This window comes from Ascaphus truei, chromosome 2 (genome assembly GCF_040206685.1).
Source record: "Ascaphus truei isolate aAscTru1 chromosome 2, aAscTru1.hap1, whole genome shotgun sequence".
Taxonomy (NCBI): Eukaryota; Metazoa; Chordata; class Amphibia; order Anura; family Ascaphidae; genus Ascaphus; species Ascaphus truei.
In genome coordinates, this window is record NC_134484.1 from 252120889 (window position 1) to 252142906 (window position 22018).

Below are 22018 nucleotides of genomic sequence, written 5' to 3' on the forward strand. Positions count from 1 at the left end.
CTGGGAGAAAGTGGAAAAATATAACCTGTTCAGCAAATTATGTGAGTGTTTCTCTCAGAAATAGAATGGCAACGTATAGCTCTACTCACATCACCGTCAATAATTGGCTCTTAGGCAAAGAAGGGTCCTAAAATCCTTTTTACGACACCAGGACTTTTCAAACATCTAAACTTGAATACTGTATGCTCTTGCATAGGTAGACAGATAGCGGTGTATGTATATGTAGGCATACTGGTCAACATACAAAAAAGCTTCTTGAAGGTAGATTTAAGTTGATAGTGTAGGATCTGTTTTTATTTTATTTCCTTTGGTAAACGTTGGGATGATGGAAATATTTTAAGGGAGAAAGTAAAAAAAAAAATATATATATTTTTAGCAACAAATCAGGGATTGTCCTTTATAAACAAGGTGGGATTGGCCAGTATGTACAGTAGATAGATTGATCATTCAACACGAATCACTAAACATCAATTTAGATATGATATGAAGCAGTTATACATTACAATTCAACATTTTTATATGTAAAGATGCTTCATCTCTCATGGTGTAGTCTTTAATTTTTGATGTCCGTCTCACAGATCTTTACCATTTTGAGAACCACCAAATCTTACTGATTTTGATCCTTAAATGATGATATTTCGGTAGATAGCACATTGTTAATGTTAAGTCAGAAAGAGAAAAACACCCCAGTATGAGTAAAAAAGCTGCATGAATTCCACGCCCTATTGGTTTGAAAAAGCTATACTCCATAACGCAGTAAATGCATGCAAATTGCTACAATTACAAGGCTACCTATCATAGCGAAACCATGATCGCTGATGTAAGAAGCTCATCGGACAATATATTGCATGATCATAAAGATATGGGGGAAAATATGTCTTCCTGTTAAAAGCTTTGCTGGGAAAGGATAGGAGCTGCCACCCCCCTCCCCCCCCCAAACTGCTCCATCACCATCTGTTACGTACAGTACACTAGTCAATGTCAGCATGTTTGGTACTTTCATTTAATCTGAGACATACGGCCCACATGTTAGTAACTCAAGCTGTGTTGATTTGACTGTGGTAAAAAGGATTAATAGCGTAGATTACAGTGTCTCTCCTCTAAGACCCATTTAACTCTAGTTCAAAGAAAGAACCATTCTAAGAAGAAGAAGGAAAAAAAACCACTCAAGATATTTTTAAAATGCAACAGCGGTATAGTGCCCTGCAGCTCATTGAACTACAAAATAGGTTTGTAAATTTAAGTTCCAAATGTCCCAGTTTACCCATGACTTTTGGATGCCGCAAGGGCCCAGCCTAAACCTAGCAGAATCTCCCAAACCTTCTTAAAGAAGGACAGGAAGCAAACGCCAAAGCTGGGAGAAAGGGCCACAGCTTTATCTAACACAGAGTTTCCCAACCTTTTCTTACATTGTCCACTGCCTTGTACTGAAGGGAAACCCCTGCAACAGCTGACTATATAGTGTGTGATGATGGTGCGCCCTAGGTAATGAACTGAATTTGAACACAAAGAAAATGTAACCTAGTAAGGGCACTCTATCATCACCTGGATGTATTGGGAATGAAATTAAAAAATATCTTTAATAATATCCAATTAAAATAAAAGGTATTTAAAATGATGATTAAACACAAGTATGTATCCTGTAGTTAAGACACTTCGTGGGTGTCCAGGATAAAGAATACGTGATGGGATATTATAAACCCTATCACTTGCTGCATGAAGGAGATATATCCAAAAGCTAGCAAAAATTGTCCACTTCCTGCTAGAATCCCTAATTACTGTAATTGCCTACTCATCAGATTCAAAACTGGTTTGACTGATCCCAGGTAGTCGTGTCCTGAGCTTGTGGGGGAACATGCTTAAATAAGGTCCCAAACTGCAGCTCCATCTGTGCAGACAGCAGGGAAGGTATAGCTGTCAATCACTATACTTTGGCTGCGCCTGCTATGATAGACAGTTATACACCACCAGCTCAGGTGCCTTGGACCCGCCATTACAGATTTTTTGGGGAAGAACCCTTTGAAGATGCCTCACAAACCCTGTGTTGAGAATCACTGATCTTATAGATCATACACTAAAAACAACTAACCCGCCAGACTGGACCTTAAGGATAAAGCATGGATAGTGTGGCCCGTCCCCAAAATAACCCGCCACTGCTGAAACCAGCCTGGCAAGATAACACGAAACGCGGACCACCATAGTTACGAGTAAAGGAAGATGAACTTCAGGCCGGCTGACCCAACCAGAATCAGCCTTCCCAACTCAATTCCCCCGTACTGTGCCTCTCCCATAATAGCCTCCATGACCAGGCACAACACCCCCCACCCCCCCTAACCCTTTCTAGCTGTGACAAACCAATATCATGAACATCTCTCTCTTTTCCTTTCTTTAGACTTATTTTCTGTTATTTTCCACTTCTTTTTTTCTTTAAAAAAAAAAAAAATCATACATAAGCAATATAAAGTGGTACAGTATATATACAAGTATATATAAACAGAAAGCAGAGCACATGTTTAACAAACAAATAAAACAGGGAGGGAAGGTGGAATGCAGGACTAGCATAAACCTGGGTTCCCGCCGGGACACCACCTGAATATATGGTTCTTTAACACCCCCGCCCCCTTGCAAGCACGGGAAGAAGAAAAAAACAGCCCCTCCAGCGACACTTAACCCTCGCCTAAAGAAAGTAATCCCCCAACTTGTCGCTGGCTTCTCTGGCAACGAAAGTGTTAATAACCAATCTTTTTGCGGCTTGTGATGTGATTGTTGTCTCGGTTTTTAACGTGTAAATCTTCAGAGAGATGGGAACTCAGAAGGGCTACCACTAACATCTGTCACTGCCCATGTTTCCTCTCTTACCCAACTCTGAGTCATCTTGAGCAAAGACACTGTGTCTCCCTCCGATTTGTCACTGTTCTTATATGACCCTACTACAGGCTTCGTAGTGTACAATAGCAGCACTTGCTATAATTAGAGCATTTTAATAGCTCCTATTAGCGGTTTTCTGAAAATGTAAAAGGCTCCCTGGTTCCCAAATGGTTGTCATGATAAGGCTTCTAAGGAAAAGTATTTGAGGCAGGAAAACGTGATCTAAACAGCCTTCCTCCAAAATCATAGGTCATCAGAAAAAAAAGTCGATGCCAACATTCCTCAGAAAGATTCAGCCAGTCCACCAAATCTGGCAGCTCGTAAATCTTTTTACAAGACACTCTCCAGCTATCTGGTGAGATAGTAATCAAATCCATCCTCTCTGTGCAGAGCTAAGGTAATTTATTTGAGTCTCAAGTGGTAAAATGCATTGTACACCTCCCTTGGCACACCTTCGCTGTCAGGATGTGGTATATAAAACATGAAACCATTCTCATGGTTTTCTTTCCATGATATGATATACCACTTATTTGTCCCAGATGGATAAGAAATTCTGCATATGGTCTCCAAGATAATAATCATCTATATCTAATATACACACATGCACATACAGTCAACATATTACAGCCATGATAAGAGCTAGGCGAAATTAAGTTGAGCCCTCGTTCGTTGAATGCTGCTTTTTTCCACCACTCATTTAGTCAGCCGTCCTTGATAAACAACCCTCAGTGCCTACCTTAAATGAGAGAAAAATGATGCAAAGAAATCTAGTTCAAAATCCTAGTGGCTGTATTGGTCCTGGCGAAGGGTGGATTGTTTTCAGGCGGTAATGCATTTTAATGGACCGACATGTGAGTTTGTCATAGATTAAATGATATTGTAAATAGGGTTGCTAAATTTAAGTTTTTAGAATATAGGATGCGAAATCCAGTATGAAATAATATCATAATGAGTGATGAATGCTTTGCAAATGCTTCAAGCTGAATAGTATCTCCCGCTTGAGCACTATATTCTTTGTTTTTTTATCCTCTCTGCTCTTGGCTGGGTGGAGAAAGACATACACTGAGCTAACAAGCAGTGGTGGGAAAAAAGTAACGCCTATAAGGGTGGTATTATGAGATGACCAGGCAGTGTCCTACCATTATTATTTTGTAAGAAGACATCTATTGGAAAAGGTAACTATTAGACAATGAGAAATCTATTATGTTTTAATGACTGATTTCATTACATTCATTTTAAGTTTGGGCATTTCACGTCAATGTCCTAAAATGTTGGACAATTATGCGCCCGGACAAACCTTTCCGGGACAATGGGACCAGTCAATGAAATAAGGGACAAACTCATATATATGGGATGTCTGGCAACCCTAGTGAAAAGAGCTTACAAAACGTCACCGGTATAAAACAAGAAACAAAGAAGTCCACAGCAACATCCAATGTGACAAAAATAAACAGTGAAATACCTATATATCTCTTGAAAAAAGGGTCATTTAGTTAACCCTTTGGCCAAAGCGTATAAGCCTGCGAGCCACTTTCAAGGCATGATCATAATATCGCAGGTCCTAACACTAACTGATTAAAATCCTTATTTACCTCTATAATTAGAGGAAGGATAGTCCTGGCATTGAACCTGTTGCAACCAGCTGCACGAAAAGAAAACCTGCTTACTTGGACAGTGGGGAGGGGCGAGCTTTAAACCCTGGGTGGGAGGGGCCACTAACCTCCAAAAACCTGTTTGAAAACCATACAGGTCTCTTCTTTATTTAATGTTTTGGTTGATCTGTGTTTTATAATTTCACCCATAAACAACTTTTGTGCAAGTCCCTTGAAAGGTTTCACAACCTGCAAATAAATATATAACCTGATAGATACTATTTTCAATTACATCTCTTGTAACTGACCATTCTGATCCTTCTGATGTCTTCCATTTATTGCCCATATACAGTAGCTTGTTGATGTGAATGACTCACATTGCAAACACAGACAAAAATATAATATTTCACATCCCAAAATATCTATTTTATAAAAAAAATATTATATCGTGCCAGTTCTACAGCATGAAATATAGCCGCATTTCTTGTAATGTATCTCTTTGCACGCCTTTTAGATTTTTTACTCTTTTTCCAAAAATTAAAATGTACTGTATGCCAAGTGTTGACATCCTTTTTTTTTTAATAGTCTTTTCATCCTAAGATATTTAATTCTGACTTCCATACAATCACTTTTTGGTTCTTTTTAATGCACGACAATGTCTTCTTTAGATCTTTTGGACCTTTCCTTTCCACCTCTGAAGAACAACAACAAGCCCGGTGTTGGAAAACATTGCATGTCCTATCTTCCTAAACAGCAACAGACACGCACTTGCAGTGGCACGAGCGATTTGCTAAGCGAAGTGTAATCGCAGTGAAAACCCCACCGTACACAAAGAGAAAGCTTTGCATTATTAATAGCTCGTTGTTAAGGAAATGATAGCATTTTATCACTCACTTCTAATAACAGCTCTCCTTCTGGCATGGCAGTCCCAGCGGATGGGTTATCTTCCTTTATTGCGTGACCGACCGCCTGGCAGGGTTGCTTCTTGGAGTGCTGCTCCTCAATTGCTGTTAAACAAGGTGAGCATAAAAAAAAGAAGAAGAAGATAAGTAACAGAACTGATCAGTGTGGTAGGCTCAGTGAAGTGTTACAGTCAGGGGTCACACAGAGAGCAGCATGCAATTTTCATGTCACAGCCTGAAGCAACGGTTTGTTTTTACCATTTGGCAGGACGTAAAGTCTAGAATGGAATTAACTAGCTGTGCATTTGCATGAAGACTCCCAGAATCCTTTGTGATTGTACAGTGTCTTAGAAATATCAGATGTTTGTTTAGAGGTATAGTCTAGGACTAGGCCAAAGTGTTGGTTTGCTGCAGGTTGTAATGCTTTTTAATGCACATTAGTTGTGATCCTTACAGCCTTTTTTCAGACCTCATAAAGTTGGTGTACAACTACAGATCATCAGTCCATTAGGTGGTGTCAGTCACAACCTGTAATGATCCTATATCAGGGGTGACAAACTCCAGTCCTCCGGGGCCACCAAGACAGGTTTTAAGGATATCCCTGCCTCAGCACAAGTTGAGCTACCTGTGCTGAAGCAGGGATATCCCTAATAACTGGCCTGTTGATGTTCTTGAAGGACTGGAGTTGTCCAACCGTATCCTATATGAAGTATTGTTAAGGAATGTGCCAGCACATGATCAGAGATGATACGAAATCAAGGATCAGATGCTACACACTGGCACATATCTATGTCGGCCAATACCATCTCCCACTATCTTCAACACTCGGCATCTTAATAAAGAATTTCAACAGTCCCAAAACATAATAATATGTATACACCTCCATCTCGAAATGTACTCACGTAACATGTCATGCACTATAAAACCTAACACACATAGATTGAACAAAGAAAAAATGATCGATATCAGCGCTGCTCCTTGGGATGACAGACTCACCAGGTAGGTAATAAAATGAATTTATTAAATCTACATAAACCAGATACTAGAAAATAACAAAAAAAGAGGTATTTTTTGTTATGTTCTAGTATCTGTTTTATGTAGATTTAATAAATTGATTTTATTACCTACCTGGTGAGTCTGTCATCCCAAGGAGCAGCGCTGATATCGATAATTTTTTCTTTGTTACTTCTGGATGGTGGTCGCGCAGGAAGTGCGTCATTACCCTTTCAGGTATCACAAGACCAGGAGACACAGAGGGGACGGACTCTCGTGAGCTTTGTGAGCTCCATCCGTGGGTTGCTGCAATTGCGGCCGCTGGCCCCACATGGGAAGCGGGTCTGCAAGTGGCCCTTACCCCGCTTCTTCAAAAGGTCTTTTTTCCTGCTCCGCACATATCTTATTTGGCTACTAGCTGTGGGGGTCAACCTTGAGTGGACAGACGGTTCCTTTGGATATCCACATAGATTGAACTACTACTTTTTCTGTATCTCTCTCCCCATTTAATGCGTCGGCTTCATTTGAGTTCTTCCAGATGGGACAATGTTTACTCTTAATGGATTCTGCTCTTATACCTGTATTGTGCCATCACTCCTTGTAGTTTAATTAAGGGTTGGTATTTTCACTGGTGTTTTGGTTCTGAACATTTTTCCTGTTTTGGTTGTGATTCTAAAAAATGTTTGGGATTCTAAAAAATGATTGGCATTGTTTTTTTGCACGTCTTTGGTTTTATTATTTCAAACATTTTGATATTTTTTTTGCAAAAATGTGTGGGTTTCCCCCTAAAACTTCTACCATTCTATACAAGAAAAGTTGGGTTTTGGCTTCAATTTTGCTGAGATTTGAAAATACGTTCCAAATTTCGACTCAAGAGTTCAAATCAAACGACACAATCTCAAACTGCTCGGCTGGGCATAAACGTTGGACATCGCATTCGCAAAGTTCAGATTTCGAACCTGTAAAAGTGCCCTTCCTTAACGTTAATCAGTCTGTAGGCTAGTTCTTATAAATAGTACATGAGCTCCTGACTCTACAGGGAAATACAGTAGTACTGTAATAACGTATGTTAATGTTTGATATTTTATTGTTTCGTCCTCCAACCTTATTGTACTGCGCTTTGGAATATGTTAGCGCGTTATAAATAAATGATAATGATAAAACCAATATGATAGATGGTGAAAGAGAATGTAAGCATGAAACTGGTTGCCAATAATGCATAGTATATATTGTTTGGCATAAGATATTATTAAGCTTATTACATTTTCTTAAATTCCTGAAGTATTCATGATTTTTGTATGGGATTTATGATTTTTTTTTTTAATATGCAAACATGTGCAGTTTTTACAGTACCTATAAAAATGTATGACATATACTCATATTTGGTATGATGTTCTAAATCAGTGTTTCCCAACTTGGGTTCCACAGCTCAATGGGGTTCTCTGAGAGGATTAAAAGGGTGTCACCGGATTTCCCAGTTCTCCCAGGGCAGGGAAAAAGCAGGACAGTTGCTAGATGGCTGGGCAGTTTCCCCCATCCTGATTGGCTGCTGCTGGGTAATCAGGAGGTATGTCAGGAGCCTGGGGGTTGTAGTGGGGAAGGAAGCTGCATGGGCAGGAGAGAGTTGAGGCTTGGTTTCTGTCTGTGCTGTGTGTATTTGTCCTGTTGTGCATGTGTGTTCTGTGACAGTCACAGGCGCTAAATTCCCACACACGCATGCTGCAATCCTGCAATCGTTCCTCTGAACGCCTCTGGAGGAAATCTCACACTCTCACGACTTCCTTCACTACAAATGTATGCTATTCTGTGACTGCCTCTGCCCAGTGCCTCCAGGTACTGTCTCTGCCCAGTGCCTCCTGTGACTGTCTCTGGTATGTGCCTCCTGTGACTGTCTCTGCCCAGTGTCTCCTATGACTGTCTCTGTTCTGTGCCTCCTGTGACTGTCTCTGCCCTGTGTCTAAAGCTGCAGTTCAAGCAATATCCTACATGTTTTTTTTTATAAATCAATTCTGTACTATGAGAAAATACTTGTAGCATTTGTTTTTTCCTCCCAGTCCTCTGGCACTGTCCCCTCCTTCTTTAAGCATGCTGTGGTCACACCTATTCTCAAAAACACCCTATATGCCTTACTAACAACCACCCACTATGCCTCCTGCTGTTTGCCTCCAAACTGCTAGAACATCTCAACTTCTCCTGTATGATCAACTTTCTTAATTCTCATGCCATCCTGGACCATTCACAATCTGGCTTTCGTACAGCTCACTCATCAGAGACTGTGCTCACTAAAGTAGCCAATAATCTACATGAAGTAAAATCCCATGGTAAATTTTTCGTACTTACTGTATCCTACTTTATCTCTCTGCTGCCTTCGGTACTGTTCACAACTCTCTTCCCCTTCATATTCTAAGTTCTATCCTGTTTCCCATCATACAGTAGTACATCTCCCATCACATTTTCGATCTTTGTTGCTAACATGTCTTCGTCTTCTGTTGGCCTCCGTTGGTGTACCTCAGGGCTCTGTTCTTGGGCCTCCCCTTTTTGCTCTCATGCTACACACTATCACTTGGTGACCACAGCTCCTTTTGCCTTAGGTATCTTCTCTATGCAGATCATACACAGATATATCTATCCACCAATACCCTCACATCTACAGTCCATTACCAAGTATGTGATTGCCTCCTTGCTATATCCTATTGGATGGTGCTCTGCCTTCTTTAACGTAATATGTCTAAAACTAAGCTTCTCATATTTCTCCCTAAACTTGGCCTAATATCCCCTTTTTCCATCACAGTAAACGGTTCTACCATCTATCCCATTGCCAAAGGAGTAACATTTGACTCCTCCATTTTCTTTTCCATCCACATTCATGGCAGTTCTAAAATGTGTCACTTCTTCCTCCCTAATATTGCCAAGATCCGACCTGTCAACTTACTGCTACAACTCTAATGCATGTCATTATCGTCTCCCATAAGGATTATTGTAACATAATGCTAACAGGCTTTCCTGCCTCACTACTTTGTCCTTTGCAATCTATCCAAAATTCAGCTGCTAGAATAATTTCACTTTCTCCAAAAACAGTCCCTGCTCATCTCCTCCTTAAATCCCTCTTCTGGCTTCCAATCAAATTTCGGATAACCTATAAAGTTCTCCTGCGTACCTTCAAGTATCTCCACTCATCCACTCCTTGCTTCATATCAGCTTTGATCTTTTGTTATGCTCCTGCTTGTGTCCTGCACTCTACCCATAACTGTCTAATTTCCACCCCTTTCGCCTCTACTACTTTCTCACCTTAAACCTTTTTCTAGCACCGCCCCTTACCTGTGGACCTCCCTCACCCTCAGTATACATCAAGCACCTTCTCTCCCCATCTTTAAGTCAAATCTTAAAACGCATGTCTTAATAGAGAGAGGAAGGAGGAGAGAGGAGGAAGAAGGAGACAGAGAGTGGAAGGAGGAGAGAGTGGGAGGAAGGAGGACAGAGGTAGGGATGAGAAGGAGATGAGGGATGAGAGAGGGAGAGAGGGAGGAAGGAGAGGGAGGGAGAGAGATAGGAGAGAGATAGGAGAGAGATAGGAGAGAGATAGGAGAGAGATAGGAGAGAGGTGGAGAGGGATATTTGGTTGAGTATCCATTGACTTATATCCCTCCATTCAGCATGTGGAGAGATACTGGTGAAAACACGGAGTATATTGGCAAGATTTCAATTTTCATATTTCCCAGGTATCTCAAGCGTGTTCACAAGTATCTGTCTCTCTGACTAATTTCGTGATTTTGTTAGTCCTATAAAACTTTACAATGTATCTTGCGAAAAAAATGGCACACAGTTGGGTCAGTGTTGCACATTTCTAGTGCTGAGGCATACTCAGTTTGGCTTCACACTGCATCATACCTACTGTACTTTCAAGGTGTCTGAAACACAGGGCCGCCAACAGGGGGGGTCCGCCGGGGTTGGCGTCCCGGGCCTAGTGAGTCAGGGGACCTGGCTGTGTCCATTTCATGAAAAAAAATTGTGTCCGAAAAAAAAAATGCAGAGGTCTCAGCGCGCATGCAAGCAGGGTGTCCGGCCTGCTGCCTGTGGGCCCACTCCCCTCCCCCCCGCTCCCAACATGGAACGGAGGAGAAGCGCCGTGGCGAGCCCGCACCCGCCAACACAGCTCCCCCCGTGCCCGCCAACCCAGCTCCCCAGGCGCTAGCCTCCTGCCCGGGCATCATCCGCGGGGACCAGGGGCCAGGGGGGAAATGCTCCCGTGGGAATTAGCCCTCCAGTCTCGCCTCCCCCCACCCCTCAGCCTACCTCCCGCGGCTCCCCTAGCCTACCTCCCACACACCCCCTCCCCCAGGGTAATGCGTGACAACGAAGATCAAACTGAGCTGCAACAAACAGAACTTTGCTCGGCGACTCCCACCAGGAGCTGCAGCCTTATAAAGCAGACAGCCAGTACCAAAAATGGCCACATTGAGCAGAAAGGGCATGAGAGACAGAAAACCTGGCCCATAGTGAAAATGGATTGATCAGAATCCTTACAAACATTGTTAGCAGTGTTCGGAATCCATTTTGTGTTTGTATGTGTTATATGTCAGTATGCGTGTTGTTGCAAGAATGAACTTTGCTCCAGAGGGGGCGATATGCACTGAGCCTTGTTGCTCAAACACTCAAATGTTGTGGTCAGCTAAAAGAACCAGTTTAGGTTAGATGAATTGATCTTTGGAGCCAGTCTGGGATAGATAAGATGACTGTAACTTGATAGTTTTGAAAGAGGATTATCCCTTCGTGTACAGGGAATGGATTGTGTGATGTCATTGTATTCTGCCTAGTAACCTATGTTAAACAAAGGAATCTAAAATGTATATAAAGCCTGCTTGCGCCCTCCCCTGGCAGAGCGTCTTATGGACTTTTGTGTGTGATCATAGTCTATGCTGTACAGGCAATAAACTACTCATTATCCAAGATCCCGAGTTTGTGAGTTTGCAAACAAATGACAAGATAAACAAAAGTGGCCAATCACTGCCACAGTCACAGTGACTCCTTGCCCTCCCTCTGTGCAGAAAGCTCTGTGCAGGATACACACCTCTGAGAAAGTGACAGGCTGGAGTCATGAAACGCGTGGGGTGGAGCTTGTATCAGACGTCCGAACTGAGCAGGAGCATACAGGATTGCAGTGATGTCATCGGGGGAGGAGTCAGACCAAATCACGGCCACGAGGAAAAGAGAGAGATGCCAACCTCAGCTGCTGAATGCTGTGCTCCGCAAGCTCATGTTGCGGACGGCAATTCTAACCACGCAGAGATACCACACACATTGTGTTTCATTTTGGTCTTGCGCATTCAAGAAATGTTTTAGCTGTTTTACACTACTGTATGTATATTTCATTCATTTATGGGTGATTCATTGTGTAGGAGACAATGTGGGATCAGAGGATTCTGCACTGCAATCAGCTATGATACCACACTAACTGCTCTTGATTGTCATACATGTAAGTAGGCAATTGTTATTGTGTAGCGACACTGTAGAAGATTACTGCGTAATGGTCTGTCTTCTGTTTTATCCTACAGAATTCTAAAACGTTTGGGTCCACTGTTTGAAGTCATCAACTGGAACTTGTTCTCAAAAAAAGACCATTGGGACTGTTTTTTTCTATATTTTATTGTTGTATTGTTCCTTGCGCCAGAGACTGGCCTCTTTTGTATTATCTTATGTAATCATGTTTCTGAGAAGACTTGATATTGTTCCCCAGGCTGCCATTCCAATTAGGAATGATTCCACTCCTTGTTTGGGAATTGTTTTAGTATATTGTTTCTCACTAGTACATTAGGTACTATCACCTCACAGGTATCATTTTAGGTAGAGCGCTTTTTTGTATGCTTTAACAGTAGTTTTGTCCTGTATTCTCAGTGTTAACTACCATGTTCATTTAATGCATCAGTTTAAATATCCATTTATGTGCTTTCCACCATATTAGTCTATGCTGCCTGTATTTATCTTTGTTCTGCAGCCTTAGAGGCTGCACACTGGGTTACTTTATAGGTGAGGGTTCAGCAATACACCCTCTATTACTGGAGCTGCAGCAACAGCTGGCTAAACTTGCTCTCATCTGTATACAGTATGTTGCAGCCTAGGAAAGCATTATCTCTTCACCCTTGCTTAAATTAATTCATGTCAAGATTACTACAGTATGTTCTGACCAACTATGTGTGAATAAAGATGTTTGAGTTCAGAAGACCACCCTTCCCTTGTGCATAAAGTTGGAGTGTAGTTTAACTTTCTGTAAAGTCGCACAGCGTTGTGTGTGATGAGGACAGAATAGTCACTGGTTCCTTTTCAGTGAAGTAACACAATTCTAGGTATAGGATATGTAGAAAGGAAATTAACTACTGTTTCTGTTAGTCTCTCCACATGGTAAATAAACAGGCCACTTGTGAGCACATTCACATCTAAGACAGGCCGGCAAACCTGCCTTTCCCGATTATCTCTGCCCGCATACAGTGCTTCCACTGAAGCCAGGGATTCTGGGTAATGACATGCAAATGAGCACAGTATCACATTTTGCTTCATGTCCAGTTTAACATGGACCCCTATAAGCTTATGCCTGCCACATTACACAGCTTTTGAGTACAGCCTTGGTTCAAGAAGTGCATAGGCAGTAAACCTACTCACAGACAGCTGTTTCGACCTTTTGGGTCTCAGTGTGAGGATGTTTATACCGACTTTGCTATCTGAAACTGGTATAAGTTATTGTGGGTAAAAAAGAGACATAAACCCTCCCATGTATAGCATACAGCAAATAAAAACATCACTTGTTAGCACATTCACACGTCTCAGACTGGTCTGCAACCTTGCTAATTCGATTGTAAGCTCTTTGGGGCAGACTCCTTTTTCCCAATAGTACATTTATGTCTTGATCCACTTATGACAACTGTATTATCATTTCCCTGTATTGTCATTATGTTTCTACAAATTGGAAAGCGCTGCGTTTCTGGTTGGCGCTATAATAATATACATATGCTCAGGGCTGCTGACAGACTTCCTGGGGCCCAGGACGAGAGTTACAACTAGGGGGTCCACCCCACCTCGTTGGTCCCCACTATTTTCTCCTCTCTTCCCATGTATTTCTCTCCCCTCCATCTCACTCTTACCCCCTCTCTCCTCTCACACACTGTCACGGGAGACCAATGCTTTTAACACCTTAATTACTCGGATCCTTTGATTGAGCAAAGCAAGAGATAAAATAAATTGTAATTTATTTACAGAATGAATATAGTATACAGCTTGATTTATAATTGCAACGAAAAATACACTTACTAGTTACGATGTTAAGTCTTGTTACAGGATGGATCTTTCACTGCATGATAAATCTTAGGTGAATCTGTTACCGCATGATGACTCTCTTCCCTGATGGGCTGCACGGATTATTATAGGGTTAAAACTCCCTATACCTAACCTGGCCAGTCAATCTCTGCATGAGAATAAATTATCCCACCTATCCTGGAGTTTGCCAGTCCTGTGCGGCCTGGCACGGGGAGCTTCAGCATAGCAACTAGGCATGTGCGACAAATGCCCTCTTTCCCCATTGTCATGCTAGAGCCCCTGCCGGCTCAGCGCCAGAAAGTCTGGAGAGAGCAGCCATTTGGCAGGATGGCTTATTGAAGTCTCTTCCTTCGCCCCTTCTTGCTAACACAGGGTCTAACACTTCCATACCCTTGCTAACACATGGTTAACACCTTCATATCCTGGACGGCCTTTGAAACTGGTCCTTTGAAGCTTAGGGGCAGAGTTGCTTCCTCTGTTTCCTATGCAAATGGACCTTCATCCACACTGAATGACTTCCTCTGAACATTACTTTACCAAAAACATTACCCTTGAGGACTTTTATACATCAATTTTTATATACCTTTATAAAAATTGTGGCATAACCTTTTTAATGATTTTACTCCAGAAGCACTCACATCAAAACTCAGCGCTCCAGGACCTTCCTAGCCCCCCACCACACACATACATACAACCCCCCCCTCCCCCCCTGCCCAAATACATATATAGCCTGGGTCCCACCTGGTCCCACCTACCTCTGGTAGCGAAGGCTGGGAGAAAGCGTGGGGAGGTTGCAGCAGGCGACCCAGTCGCAGGAGGCTACCGGTGGCTCCCCTTGCAAGGCGCCACCATCTTGGACATGATAGCGCATGCACAGTGCTAGCGTGTAAGGCGGCCAGAGCTGGAAGGTCCTCCAAGGGAACTACAAGCCCCAGCAGCCCCTGGGGCTGCAGCTCACACGCTACCCCACAACCAATAGGGCATCAGTATTCCCCTGCCAGGGAATAGATACTTTTTGCGTGGTAAGGAGCACACCAGTAGGAGCTGGAATGAGGATGGGTAGGGTGTGTAGGTGCAGGGCATCTGTGACCCCTGTACTAAGCCAGAGACCCCCATAGGCCCCAGAAAGGCCCCGACTCCCCTCAGTTTGTGGTTGCTGCAGGGACCGGCCCATCAGTTAGGCACACGGCCCCTGTAATACTAGAGAGAGGGACACAGTCAGGACGCGGTGGCGACCTGGCGATCCGGTGGTCTGGGACCAGACCACTATATCTATCAGAGACTTTCTTCATGGTGGAACCATCCACGCGGGATACCACCCTACGTAGAGGCGGCGGCTACACCAACATCGCTGGATCAGTGGATCTGTATCATCTTCCGGCCATACACGGGTGCAGGAGGACCTGGGCAGGTACTCCAAATGCACCAACTATAACACCTTCAGTTCTAGTGGGCAGCAATGTCTCACACATTTGGGTATATATACCATCCCTAAATAAATACAAAATTACCTACCTTGGGGATGGTGACAGGCCTCTCGTTGCTACCAAGCCCCGGCTCTCCCAAGCTGTGGGCCTACCTCACTGACACTATCCCGAGTCGAGCCTCTGTCTCATGCCAATGTGCACCGAAAGCTGTGCCCAGCATGCTTCCGTCGCGTGCAGACATCAGAGAGGTCCGGAACGTGCCAGCAGCTCGGTGTGGGACAGTGTCAGTGAGGGAGGCCCGCAGCTAGGAGGAAGCGGGGCTTGGCAGCACGAGAGGACCGGCAGCCGGGCATAGAAGGAAACTGCTTTATCCGCTCAGCCGGGCCCCCTGCAGCCACTGGGCCCGGGACTCTTATCCCGGCTCTCCCCCCCCTGATAGGGGCCCTGCATATGCTTACATATATATATGTAGCCCATCTACCCCCACCCCTAAGTGAGATTGGGGGGGGTATGCTCTTTTCTGCTACTCTGATGCTGGTACAGAACTGTAGGTAACAGGAGGGCTGAGCGCTCCGCGGTGGTGTGGGGAGAAATAGGACAGGGAGGACAGGTTACCTGGGTATAAGTTGGTGCAGCGCCTCCAGCCAGCAGGAATCTCCTGGGGATGTTCAGGAGATGGGCCCCTACTGACACTCTTACATTCAACAGAGACAGGAATACACAGGTCTTTTCTGATGTTTATTTGGCAGTCAGCTCACAGGACAAAGATCAGTAGTTCTCACATATTCATCATCATCTAATGCTTCTCTCTTTTTACAAGTCAGAGCCCTGAATCCGGCATAATTCCCTTCCCTCCCAGCCCCTCATGGGTGGGAGGGAGAGTCTTCTCTCTCTCTACTGTGCTGACAGACTTCTTCCTGAACACTGTTTTCAGAACTCTCCAATTTGGGAGGATGTCACAATGTATCATCTTTGGGGAGTGTCTCTAACTCTGACTCATAGCAAGCCAGAGCTGGATACTGATTGGTCCACACACCAGGGGTTGTTCCAACCAATATCCACCCCTCAGATTGAGATCCTCAGAAGTTGCTAGGCCCGCCCTTGAATACAGATACATCATTCAAGGCTGTAACACACACAGGCCTAAAGAAGGAATTAACCTTTCCACTGCCTGCATTAACAGGACTGACAGAGGAAAGGCCCAGGGAAAAGAAGTAACTGCCGGAAGGCTATGTTATATATAAAAGAACGATGGTTCACTGACTCTACTTTTAGGGGTTAGTCACTTCATAGTCACAAAAAAGGAGGTCTTTAATGATGTCACAGGATTTCCCCTATCATTGCTCATGCGACACAGGAGTTTCCATAATACACAGTGGGAGTTTAACATTGCCACATTAGTTTATAGCTCCCTCTGGTGTTACAAGAAAGGCACATGTAATAATAGTCAAGACAAGATATGAAAAATCTTATATTTTTGGCCACAGCTTTAAAAAATTGCATTGCAGAATATGATTAATTTATAACAGGAGCATAATGTGGGGAAATGTTTCAGTCACAGCTCTTGTCTGTGCATGGTGTAGTGGTTAAGGTGTTGGCTTAAAAACAAAAGCTTGTGGGTTACGTTTTTCGTCACTAACTTGTGGTCTACTGTATATGTTACTTTTATCTCTCGGGCAACAAAAAGTAGGTTGTAAGCTAATCAATGCGTTATATATATATATATATATATATATATATATACAGAATGTTATAAAGAATATGATATATATATATATATATCATATATATATATATATACACACACACTGTGTGCTCATTTGCATGTTATTTCCCAGAATCCCTTGCTGCAGTGGAAGCACTGTATGCTAGGTGATAATGGTGAAAAGCGGGGTTCCAGACCTGTCTAAGACATGTGAATGTGCTCTCAAGTAATATTCTTATTTGCTATATATGTATATACAGTATATACACACATGCACGTTACTGTTTAGTTCTGTGTATAATACTGCTCTTTATAAATAAATATTGTTATGACTAAAAGCACTTTTGCCAAGGCATACATTTTGAGAAATGTAATAAAATAACACGTAGTTAGGATGTAACAGATGTGACCTCACTGTTTTTCTGTGAGTCTCAGCGACTTGGAGTCGGTGTTACTGATTTGTACAGTAGCATTAGCAGTGACTTACTGATAAAAAGCAGTACTTAAAATGCTAGGTTTGGGTCTAGAGCCCCAAACTTTCATTAAATTCACTCAGTGGTGCTTAACATTAGAGATGTGTAAACTTTCCACAAACGTTTGCACGGTCACACGACCAATGTGCAGATGGCATTAGCCATGTGACTTTTATATTTTTTTTAAACAATCTTTTAAAACATTGACTACATTTTGCCCTTTTTGTTGAATTTCAAACCAAAAATGTAATGTATTTAGTATTTTAGCAACACGATATAAAATTGCAAATTTGCATTTGCTCAAAAATGTTGCGAATCAAACTAAGGCCTCAATTATACGAAAAACGGCAGAGCTGCAAAGCGAGCCTGTGACGTCGCGCGCATGAAAAACAAATGAAACAAAACCATGAAGAGTGCATATACCAAGCGCGACGTAAGCGACGCTACGTACTGCAGAGCATTTGTCTCTTGAGGAGATTTGAGATTTAGTTTTTTTCACACTATGGCCGCATCACGTGTTTTGCACGGCCAATCACAGTGCATCAACAAACCAGGAAATGGAGAACTGTGCATGTCTCGCGGCAGTAGCGCTACAAATCTCTTCTGCATGTGCACTTGTAGCACGGCTACGACGTCGTCACCGGATCACTTTGCAGCTCTGCAGTTTTTGGTATAATTGAGGTCTTAGATATATTTGAATATCTGTAGTTAACATATAGGTCTAAGGAATATATATATATATATATATATATATATATATAGACCATACGATACCGGTTGCAACACGACATCAAGGGACAGCACGCAGGTAAGTAAATCAAAAATGTTCTATATTTGTGCACCACCTTGAGAAAGGTCCCACTGGGGGACCGAAACGTCGGTTTTTGTGTCTTCTATCAAATATAGAACATTTTTGATTTACTTACCTGCGTGCTGTCCCTTGATGTCGTGTTGCAACCGGTATCGTATGGTCTGTTATTGCTTTATGGGATAAGCACCAAAACTTATTTACTTGCATATGGTGTGCCGGCTGTGCATTGGATTCTATATATATATATATATATATATATATATATATATATATATATATATATATATATATATATATATATATATATATATATATTTATTTTAAACTCGACTCATTACAATTTTACTGTGGGAGTGCGCTATCACAGTCAGTAATATGGATCATGTTTGTAATTTCCGTAAAAAAAGGAGACAATTTATTTTAGTGCTGGTCTTTCAACCCTCTGCCCATCCTATGTAAACCGTCATTATGACCCATACTTGAACTCCGTTCTGCTTTGTCATTACACTGTAAAAGACATCACACAATCACGGGCAAGGTCACTGAAATAAATTCGGGATACCTCCAGTGATGTTTTATTCCTCAAGAGGGAGCTACTGGGAAAGGCAAATAATAAAAAGGCTCTTGCTTGCAATTCTACATAATCTGCAATGTGTAGTGCAGGGTTTCATATATTCAAGCATAAACATTTCAAACATATCCACATACAACACACATATAGTTAACTAATGCAGACATCAGATTAGACCTGAAACATGGTCTATTTAATAAACATGACTTTCCTTTAACAAACATGTTTGACAGAGAAGCCCTTTATTGACATGTTATTTTAATTGGACTTTCCAATTACGCTGCAACTCAAGTTACCAGAGGTCCCTTGTGAGTTGAGCCAAATAAAACCAAACACAAAAGCAAAACCTTCTGCCGAGCTTCCATAATATTAAGAGAAAGCAGATACAATCTGTGCTATTTTGATGGTCTTTATATGGAAAGAACTTGCATGTTTCCTGTGGCTAAATTCTACTACTGATCAAGATTCAATGGTTATAAGATACTTTTGAAAAAGGGCTAAAGCAGATTGTGTATACAGTATTGTATAGGCACGCACGCACACATATATACACAAATACACACATTTTATATATATATAATATCCACACATACATGTGTGTGTGTATATATGTATATGTATATGTATATATATATATATATATATATATATATATATATATATATATATATATATATATATATGTATATATATATACATACACATACACATACACACACATATCATACATTTTGGATTGTTTGCTTTTTAACACTTATTTTGGAGTGCTGAGTCTTCTTCATCACCTTCAGTGTGTTTCGGTGAAGTATTTCTAGATTTATTTTCTATGACCCGTGCACTCACATTCATTTTTGTGCCTGTTTCTGACCTTACACTTTGTTTGGTGCCCTAAAACAGGGGTGCGTAAACTTTCCCCCCTGCCTGCACTCACCCCCCCTCCTTACCTTGTCTCTGGCCTCTGTAACCCGGAGGCAAAGACTCAGGGGGAGAGGTTACAGTTACGGTTACAGAGACCCTGTGCTCTTCCCCACAGCAACGAAACTGATTGCCGGAGGAGAGAGCAGGGTCTCTGTAACAGAGCAGCCCATCTCCATCAACGTCGCATGACACATTGCCATGACAATGCACCGATACTTGACGCAGCAACATCAAGCCATCGCGATGTTGCCTTGGCCCCCTTAAAGCGTAGTTATGCCACTGTCTGTGCATAATAATTATATCTGTATAACTTTTGCACTTGATTGCATCAGCAAACACCATTAAAAACTTGACTTTGGGGGATTGACCTCAGTTTGCAACAACTGAGCCTAGTGGAAGGAAGCTCTGCAGTCAGTATTTTGATCACTGGAGGAATAACTCTTCTACTGTATGTTGTAGGCGATAGATCAGACTGAATAAACTCCAAAATATCCATTATGATGTGAGGTATTAGGCCTCGATTATATGAAGCAGCACTATCGTGTGATGTCACGCTGCGCTGATGCCAAGCGGCATCTTGATCAAGGAGTCTCGGCAGTGAAGGGGAGAGGTGGCAAGGAGGCGTGGTGGAGGCATGGCCATAAGCGGTCCTCCCTCTTTGGCTGAACTGCTCACCTGATGAGTAACAAATTCCTCTGTCTCCTCACAGTCGTCCGCCCTCAGCTCCACGCGGCACGCACGCCGCTACAGGTATGTTTACTTTAATTGGATTCATGCATTTTGTTTTTGAGCCGTACTACTTTGCACCATGCGATGCCCCCAGCGTTTTCGGTATCACGGCCTGAGGCAGTACATCTGCAATACCTTATGATCAGGAATGCAAAATACATTAACTCAAGCCCTATAACATCTCTCTCTCTTCTTCTCATACTTCTTGGTCTATTCTTAAAAATATCAATCACTGTTAGGCCGCGTCTGTTCATTAATAGAGCAGCAAGTGTAGCCACGGCTCCAGAAAATGCTTGAGTTTTTGTAATGTAGTCTGAGTAGCACCTAGAGACCCTATACATAATTAGGAATGGTTCTCAAACTAAGAACACCCGTTAATCGGACTCTTAGTTGAACATTAAAATAAAACAGGAACCATATTGAGCTCAATTAAATAAATTAGGCATAAACACATCTCAGCTCAGCCCATTGGGATGTTAAATGAATGTGCTAACGCAAAGTGTTTTATGCCTATTTCTGGTCTACTCTAAATGGGGTCATCCAATAGGATGCCGCAACATCCTGCCTCTGATAATTTTGGAGCATCCTAGAGGCCCACTGGGGGTTGGGAGGCCATTTTGATTTCACTAAAGCTGGGAGCGGAAACACTGGCAAATAAACTAGTAAGTATCTTGGGACCAACGAGGGAGTGAAGGGGGTAAAAATAGCGTGCTTCAGCTCTGGAGGACCACCCAGTTCAAAATATGAAAAAAAAATCCAAATGAAAAAAAGAATAAGTAAGAGAAATTGCTACTTTAACCAATTCTGTCTCCCATGACATATAGTAACTACTATGTCTCGAGATCTGGCATGCCAAGTGCCCCCTTATGTAGTAGCTATGTCATAGACAGTCATAGACAGTACTTTGCTTGGGGGGTTGCATTGTGAGTGTGGCAACTGTTAATCTTTGTAGCATCATAACAAACAAAGAAAGGATGAAACTTTTTTGGATATTAATTTAAAAAAAATCTTACAGGAAACTCGCTAAACAACAAGCAACATGTACAGCTGCGGGATGTGCTGACCAACGGCCAAAATACTGAAGTCCTGAGACCTGGGTTTTAATGTTATCTGTAAGGCACTGGTTGATATAATGCTGGGGAAGGGTATGTTGCTACTGTAGATGTCATGAATAGAGAAATAGAACATAGGTTAATCAATATTTATGGTCCCCAGAGAACAACAGAAAGGAAAGATCTGTTTCAGTTGTGAAACCATATTTATATACTACAAACATTGTAGTATTTGGAGGGGATTTTAATTGTGTCTTATATGCTCAGGGACTGCATATAGTATGATTTATGTTTTTTTGAACAGGTTCACTCAGGTTGGTTTGATAGATGTTTTTAAAATACAGGACCTTGCTAAGACAAATTACACATACTGTATATAAAAGTTGACAGAGCCAAACTGATTAAATCTCTGTTAAAAAAACAAAGTTGCATAATGTTGTAGATACACCTGCAGAGTGTTCAGATCACGTGCATGTTCTCCTTGCTGTAACATTGAATCTAGAAGAGTCCATATTTTTATGATCTGGACATTGGAAATGTAATGCTAGTGTTTTAAATGGAGTATAGCTTTGTAAGACTATAGCTTTGTTTAAAAAGTCTCTGGGAGAGGGAGTGGCTCAGTGAGTAAAGACATTGACTGGCACTGTGTTTGGGGAAGCTGGTTCAATTCCC

The 22018-nt window shown here is 42.1% G+C and overlaps 1 protein-coding gene across 2 annotated transcripts in view; it reads right to left on the reverse strand.

Moving 5' to 3' along the window:
* The window catches only part of AHRR (aryl hydrocarbon receptor repressor), a 313408-nt gene that overhangs the window by 126719 nt on the left and 164671 nt on the right, over positions 1-22018 (reverse strand). For both annotated transcript variants that reach the window (XM_075586044.1, XM_075586043.1), the window contains exon 4: positions 5355-5467. In XM_075586044.1, coding sequence (XP_075442159.1) covers positions 5355-5467 — 113 coding nt within the window. The remainder of the gene's footprint in view (positions 1-5354; positions 5468-22018) is intronic.